We start from the raw sequence: 8422 nt of genomic DNA, 5'->3' as shown, positions 1-8422 counted from the left end.
ACTCCAGGTCTCAAACAACTTAGGAAGGCCCCCAAAGATGTTGAAATGTTTCTCACACAGCCAGGAAAGCTACCACATAGGCTGTTATAAAGGGTCTTAAACAAGTCAGGTCACATCTAAAATGTCAGGCAGTGGCTCAGACATGTCATAAATCACCTCAAAACAAACTAGGAGGTGTTTGAAACAGAAGAGGCTCAAATATGTAGGAGTCTCAGAGAGATGGGAACAGCCACAATACATTGGGCATGATTTTAAATATGTCAGGAAAGTTAGCCAAGCTTTCTGAAGAAGTCTGTGGTAGTTAGACTTTCATTGTTGTGACCAAATAGCTAACAGGAACAGCTTGAAGGCAGGAAGCTTATTGCTGGCTCACAGTTTTGTGGTTTCTGTTCATTGTACTTGGTTCTATTGAATCCGGGCCTGTGACATAGGTAGAACATCACTGTGGTAGAAAGCACGCACAGGATAGAGAACAGAACTGTCAGAGAAAAGACAAAAGACAGGATTTGGACACTAAAAACACCTCCCCCCGCCACACACACTGACTTACTTTCTTCAACAGGGCCCCACCTCTTAAAGTTGCCAAGACCCCCCAAATAGTGTCACCAGCTGGAAATCAACTTCTCCATACTGAACTCTTTTGGAGGGGCAATCTGTATCTAAACCACAAGAGGCATCAAATCAGAATGAGTCTCCAAGCTGTCAGGTCGAGTTTTACATATGTCTCAAAGGATCTCAGACAGACAGGGAGACTCTCAGCTACGTTGAAAACCACTTCAACCATTTTCAGAAGATTTCAGTTTCCTCAGATTGTCTGAAATCCATCTGGAAGGGTCTTCAACATGTCTGGAAGGGTTGGTTTGACACAATTTAACAGGAGTCGTCACAGACAGGTGTGGAAGAATCTCAACTAAGTGGGAAATCCAAACAAATAGATATCTCAATTGAGTCAGGAATTGGCTCAAATATGTCAGGAAGAGGTTCTCCCATGAAAGACTTGAATCAAGTTAGGGATGGTCTCTGATAAAGTAGGGAGTATTGCATATACCAGGAAGTAGACATAGTTCATCAATATCGGAAACAAACCTGAGGTCTTCAAACACATCAGTAATCTTAGACAAAGTTCTCGTTCTGTAACAGGACCCTAGAAATTAGGAAGTCTACAGGGAATACCACGGTGGGAATGAAAATGGCCTACCCCAAGAGCCATGGTCCCATGCTCTGGGAGGATTACCCAGTTCCAAAACTTTGACCCAGAAGTACATCTGTATGCACGTTTCCTGGATTTTATAAGAATTGGGTTTTTTCCTCTTCCATGTGAATCTCAGGGATTGAACTCTGGAACTTTGGTTGAAAGTGCTTCTGCATGCTGCCCATCTCATTGGTCCCAGGCAGGGGTAGCCCAAGCTGGCTGATGGTGATCTCAGATGGGGAGACTCTAGGATATACTGCGGATTACCTTAGCAATTTATGGTGATGATCTCCTGCCTTCTGCCTCCTCAGCATATCTCACAGGTATTGGCCACCACAACTAGTTTAGGCTTTTGCTTTGTTTTCTCTTGTAGTTTGTAACACTGCAAGGGGGATTACGAGTGTCTTCTACCCACTTTTGACCAAAAGTGTAAAGAAATTCAGACCTAGAGCTAGGCCTTATGGCCAAAGACGCTAGGAGCAATCTCAAAAAAATCCTTTAGATGGCTGCTCTTGCTTCACCATGACAATCCCAGGCCTTTAGTTGTACATTTGAATGTGCTCAGAATCTCAGAAAGAGCCAGAAATATGTGGCCAATCCATCCCCCATCCACTCCTCGTTGTCCCTCCTCTCACTCGGGAATTCGTTCGGCTGTCTAATGAACAGAAACCCAGGTGGCTCTGATCCGGCTTCCAGGTCGTGGTCAAAGAGCCAGTGTGTGGTTCTTCTGCTCTGCTTCCCTCTCAGCTGTCAGCTGTGCTCTTATCAGTGCACACCCAACCCAAACTTAGAGGCACCTAAGATGCGGGTGCTTTTTTTTTTTAGTAATGCATGAACATTTTAGTAAACACACAAATGAAATAAAAGTGTGATACAAAATATCTAGTTTATCTGATTAGCCCCACAAATAGGGCGATAATTAGGAACTCAGTAAATTGTAAAAGAAAAATGTACATCACAATTTAATAGTGCGAATACAGTTCTCTGATGTAGTAAGGGCTTCAGGACAGTAGAGGAACTTTGGAACACATCCTGCACACTTAAAAACCACTGGCCACCTAGCTTTTTGTGCCCTGAAGCACTCAGGCTGGATGTGGTGGTTCATATTGGTAATTTCAGCAATTAGGAGGTGGAGGCAGAACAAGAGGACTAAGAGGTCAAGGCCAGGAGCTGGAGAGATGGGTCAGCACTGTAGAGCCCTGGCTTATCTTCCAGCAGACCAAATTTGGCTCCTGGGGCTGGAGAGATGGCTCAGTGGTTAAGGGCACTGACTGCTCTTCCAGAGGTCCTGAGTTCAATTCCCAGCAACCACATGGTGGCTCACAACCATCTGTAATGAGATCTGGCGCCCTCCTCTGGCGTGTGGGCATATATGGAGGCAGAATGTTGTATACATAATAAATAAATAAATCTTTAAAAAAAAAATTTGGCTCCTAGCAACCACACCAGGTAACTGGTTTAGGGTTCCTCTGCCTCTGGCACCTGCATGTACCTCCTCATCACATAAACATAACTGAAACAATGTAAAGTAAGCTCGTAAGAGTTTAAAAGCAGCAAGTTAAATACAAATATTTTTTTAGTCACAGAAAAAATAAATTTTCTTCAAATGGGTTAAACTCATCCCATTTGGTCTGCATTGCTCTCCCTACTGCCACTGGACATGCACACAGTGCCTCTTACACTAGTATCCAGGATTAAAAACCTCTAGAAATCCCCAAACCTCTGCTATAGAAGGTGTGGGTGTCTGCTTTGCTCACTTTAGTTAACTGCTCTGCACAAAGACCTTTGTGTAGCCACCCTGAGAATTCAAGGACCAAAAGCAACTTTCCCCCTCTTTACTGCAAGCAAAAACAAAGTCTGGTCTCCTGGTCATACACACAGCGTTGAGAACATATATCACAGAGATATGTAGCAAAGCTTATCCTCTTGGGCTGCCTTATGGCCCTAAGCGTATCCATGAGCTGAGAACAAAGTTGAGAAAATGCGTCTATGGAAATGTTTTCCCACTCGTCATAGCACTCCTGAGGGGCAGGGTACTGCTCCATGGTCATCTTGCTCATGTTGGCTGTGTGGTGGAAAAGGTCACGCAAGAGATTCATGGAGAAGTCATTGCTATAGAAATTGATCTTGGTGAGCTGGGAGCATTGGCTGAGGGCAGGTAGGAGTTCACAGAACTGAGAGTCCTTTATCCTACACCCCTGCAATTCCAGAGTCTCAAGACTGCCTGCTCCCATCTCTAGGAGAACACTGAGAGGCAGAATAGGCACATTGCGCAGTAGGACTCCACTCATGTCCAGATGTTTTAGTTGATGAAGGGATGGACACAGCGCAAAGTCTTTCAAGTGTGACTATAAAACAGGACAGACAGTGAGTGACAGAGAAGGTTTCCAAGGGAGTCTTCAGGTTCCTAGGCAGAGACCAATGGTTAGTTCTGACAAATGATGCTGGAGAGCACGTGTAGTGATTTTACACAACAGAAGGGACATGTATCCCGATGTCACATTGATGGAAGGAAACGTCTATGGTGCTGCCTGTTGGGTTCTGCTCACTCAAGTCACACCCACAGCTGTCACCAGCACTGTGGGATGGGTCAGGGCACAGCTATGCAGCTCCTTTCCTCACTGACCCTCAGAATCCCATGCAGGTTAACATACCCTAGGGTACATAAGGTAAGGACCAACCCATGAAAGACCTGAGCATTTCAGGTGGTTTCACTGCCCTCTAACTTTTCCCCCACCCCTGGGGAATACACAGTCTCCACCCCTGACACTGACCCCAAATCCCACTGTCAGCCATTTCCCATCAGTGCAGTCCCTACTTGTTCAAAGCATTTCCTGCATGGGATATGAGAGGCCCGGTGGTGGCTGCCTACAGTCTGAGCACAGACCACCTGGGGAAAGATGCGGGGATTCTGCTCCTCCACTCTTTTGGTTCCCTTCTTTCTCTGTGCACTTCCCATTAGCTAACCCAGGATTCCAAGGGGGAAAGTACAACATTCTCCCTGAACCTGGCCCTCACAACTGCTTGTGACATACTATGCACACATATCCTACCCCAAATCAGACCTCTGCTTCATGCGTGGTCTTGAGAGACCTTGATTCAATGACACAGGAACATGACCATGCTTAGATGTTCCAACGCCTCCTTCACTATTCTGCAAGGTCCGGCAGATACCAGGCCCACTACTCTTTACATAAAATGTAAAGTTGGTCTGGTAGCAGGAACAGCTCTCTATCCATCCTTACCTGAGCAAGAGTTTCATGTGCTCACTGAAGAAACAGAAGCCTCGCAGATAAAGATGCTGGAGACCGCTGAGTCCGGAAAACTGAGAAGCCAACTTTTGAACAAACTTCATCTCATCTAAGCATGGCAGATAGCAAGCCCCAAATCTGTTCTTATGTCTATACACTAGATAAAGTGTGGAAGGTTTCTCATCTTCAGGAAGTAGGTAGAAAATTGTGCCAGAGTGCACCAACTCCAATCTATGCTGAGCTCCAACACCTTGATGTGTTTTGGTTTGAAAATACTCAGGACCTTCCTGACATTATCTAGGGACAGCAACACAATCTTCACGTCCTCACAGCAGAGCTGGAGCGAGTCTTTTCTCTGCTGGGCCCACTGTAGGAAGTACATTTCTTCTTTCTCCAGTTCGGACCTGAAATTGAGGTCAACTCTCATCTTCATTTGTGGCCTCAGCTCATGTGTAGAAGGGGGCTTCCCTGCTTGCTTCACACTCACAGTCTCTGCTGAGCAGACCCCATCCTCTGTTCCAGTCTGGATGGTTTTGAACTCACAGGGCACCCTCCAAAAGAGTACTCGAAGTTCCCCCCTCGTGGGACAAACCTGCTGAGTCAGCAGGACATCCAGTCCATCCAGCACAGCAGGAAAAATCTCTGAGTCGAAGGTGTTCATTATGCTCTTCACATGGAGGTAGGGGAAAGGCCAGGCTACCACCATTGCCTTCACGATCCCAGTGCATCTGCTATTGAAGGCCTCCTTGAACAGTGCTGGGAAGAGCATGTTGGGCAGCTTCTCCAGAGCAGAGATGGCCAAGGCCTCGTTTCTCAGCAGAGCCCGCCTTGACAGCTCCTCCAGTGTGGGTGGGGTCCCGATGCTCATCCTGTTAGAACAAGAGGTGGAAACTGGAGACCTTGCTTCTTCTTCCAGAGGGCAGACAGTGGCTTTGGGATCTCAATCCTTGGTCGCAGGTGCTGTTTTTAAAGGTTGGTTTTTGATATAATTCCAAGGCTTAGGAATTCTACACAAAGAAAATCTGTGAGCAACACTGACTGCTGCTTTTTTTTTTCCTTAGATAGAAAACCAGCAAGCCATCCTATTGTGTGGCCGTGAAGCCGAGGCAGGCTTGTGGTTCGCAGATTAAATCCACTTTTGGTGGAAAAATAAACAGTGTTGGGCAAGGTTGTCCCCTCTTCTACGTTTCCTGAGCTGTCTTTATCAGTCATCTGTTTACTGCGAGTGTTTTAATGAGCTACTGCCCTAGTTTGCAGCTAACTTTGTGGGGGTTTTGTTTTGTTTTTTAGCTTTTGGAAATGTTGCCTGCACAAAATAGAGGTTTTTGTACTTTTAATAATACACATTTTTGAAAAAAAGAAAAAAGAAAACTGCTACTCTTTTGGACTGTGTTTTAGATAAGGGCAGGGAATGTGAGAGTCAGTATCGTTGGCTAAAGGGTTTGATTCTGGCTGCCATTGCCTTCAGTGTGAAGAATTAAAAAAAATCTCAAAAGGGCACATGACCAGCTCTTTAGTTCTCAAGAATTATTGCATACAAGAGTGGCATTGAATTACAATTTGTCAAATTAATAACCACAATAATTAAAAATAGATGACGTAATTTGATCTCATCAATTATTTTTGAGAATCACGGACTCATGCCAAGGATTTTCTACGGTGAACATGGAGGCCTGAGCCACTTGCTCTTTTCAGCCACCTCAGGAGCTGTGGCTACCAATTGCTCTCTTGCTCCCTGTCCCACCTCAGGCCTGGCCCTACGTGCTGAGCACCGGGAAGCATGCCTAGGGCCCACCTTTCACAGACTCTATTAAGAGCTTTTCTGGTATGTTTCTTTGAAATCCACATCTTTCTCTATGGAGAACACTGGGAAAATACAGACGCTTAAAGCAGTGCCTTGAAGATAGTGTCATAGTTTGGGACTGGGAATCCCAACTGTGACACCAAGGCCAATGGTCTGTGTTTGATCCCCAGGAACCACAAGGTGAAAGGGGAAATATGACTCCTACAAGCTGTCCTCTGACCTCCACATGAACTCGAAACACACACACTCTCTCTCACACCCACACCCATGAACGAACGCACACATGTACACAAACACACATGTATACATGATTGGCAACAGGAGATTCTCATTCATTCTCACCAGGCTTCTCAGACAGCTTCCGGGCTCTGTGCCAGCTCAGCTGAGGTGAGCAACTCAAGAGGGGAAAGGTTTACTTTGGCTCACAGTTTTGGCCTGTAGGCCTATGGCAAGGCAGCATGGCAGAGGAAGCTGCTTGCTTCATGGTGTCCTGGAAGCAAAGAAAGAGACAGGAAGGGACTTCGCTATCCCCTTCAAGTGACCCACTTACTTCTACTTAGCCTGATCTCTTAAAGGCTCCATTACCTTTAAATAGAGCCACATGCTGGGAACCAACCACTTTTTGATAAGCCATTCGAGGTCTAAACTATAGCATCAGACAAAAACATGTATGGATTTATATGTAAAAAATATTCTCAGGGCTCAGTTCAATGTTTGCAAGAATCTGTAAAAAAAAAAAGAAGAAAACAAAAAAAAAAAACAAACAGACACTGCCTTTATTCCCCCAGGTACACATGTAATCCCAACATTTAGTAGGTACAGGCAATAGGACAACAGGTTTGAAGCCAGCCTAGGCTATGTGTTGAGTTCTAGTACAGCCTGAGCTACATAGCAAGATTCTGTCTCAAACAAAACAAAAGACAAAAAAAAAGCCTACTTAAGAGGTGGCAAGATTTCTCAGTAGAAGTGATTGCCATGCAATCTGATAAGCTGAGTTTGATCTCCTGCGCCCTTGTAAAGGTAGAAGAAAAGAATTAGCTGTGCAGACTTGTCCTCTGACCTCCATGTGCACACCATGGCAGTGACCTACAGCTACATCATACAGACACAATAATATTTATTTTTAATTTTTATTTAAAAATCCTCTTATACAATATATTTTGATCATATTCTTTCCCCTCTCCCAACTCTTCCAAAAGCCTACCCACCCAACTCCATGTTCTTTTTCTCTCTCCAAAAACCAAAAAACCCAGGAATACTAACAAAAAATCAAAACAGACAAATTTAAAAAAGAAAAGAAAAAAAAGACACACACAAAAATAGCCAAACAAAGCAAAAATGCATTTAAAAAAACAATGGAGTTCGTTTTGTGTTGAGCAGCTCCCCCTGGCCATGGGGCCTGCTCTAGAGTGTGGTTGATGTACCCAGTGGCACTCCACTGGAATAATAGAATAATAATCCATTTTCTTCTTTTTTTATTTTCTGACAGGATTTTTTTTTTTTGTATAATAGCTCCAGCTATTCAAAGTGGAGCTCACTTTGAATACCAAGCTAGCCTCAAACTCACAGAGATCTACCTGCCTCTGCCTCCTCAGGGCTGGGATTAAAGTCATATGTCATAGCTGTAACAATAAACTTTTAAAATTAATAAAAAAAAAACTAATGGGTTTTCTGCCACTTGATAATAAGTTTCTCTGCTGACAAAGTAAGCCAGATGAAACCAAACTGAAAAAGAATAACAGCAGGTTTATTTGAGCAAAGCAACTCCCAGACAAGGCCAGAGAAACCACACTCACAAATGAAAGCAAGGAGACTTGATAGGCTGTAGGCAAGGGGTGATGACGTGTCTGCCACTAGCTGGGCATGTGCCCAAGTATGGTCAAAAGCTGAGCATTTTAGGTGGGGGCTTGACTGGCTGGCAACTACAGGGGACGAAGCTGCAGTAGCTCCCAAGAGTGCGGAACTGGGCTTTTTGGCACCTTTCCTTTGTTGAGAACCTCTCTGAGTGGCCAGGGTTTAGAGAGCGAGACAGGACTATGGGACTTTTCAGATCATGCAGGGGTGAGCTAGAGTTTCCAACTGAAAACCACTACCTTTTTGAATATATGGTTGCTGGTTCAAATCTGGCTACTTCCTGTTGGCATGGAAGGATGTAGGGAACGGGATGTTGGGCGT

The 8422-nt window shown here is 44.7% G+C and overlaps 1 protein-coding gene across 1 annotated transcript; it reads right to left on the bottom strand.

The window, feature by feature from the left end:
• Window positions 1–3027: 3027 nt before the first annotated feature.
• Window positions 3028–5311, bottom strand: LOC121443495 (oogenesin-1-like). The gene is made up of 2 exons (XM_041645236.1): window positions 4736–5311; window positions 3028–3540 (listed from the first exon to the last, which is right to left on the bottom strand). The coding sequence occupies exons 1-2, from the start codon at window positions 5309–5311 to the stop codon at window positions 3028–3030; spliced, it is 1089 nt and encodes a 362-aa protein (XP_041501170.1).
• Window positions 5312–8422: the final 3111 nt, after the last annotated feature.

Source organism: Microtus oregoni, unplaced genomic scaffold (genome assembly GCF_018167655.1).
Source record: "Microtus oregoni isolate MIOR12 unplaced genomic scaffold, Mior012 000108F_ref0000382, whole genome shotgun sequence".
Taxonomy (NCBI): domain Eukaryota; kingdom Metazoa; phylum Chordata; class Mammalia; order Rodentia; family Cricetidae; genus Microtus; species Microtus oregoni.
The sequence above is the reverse complement of the archived record's forward strand: the minus strand, read 5'-3'. Positions and strand labels throughout refer to the sequence as shown.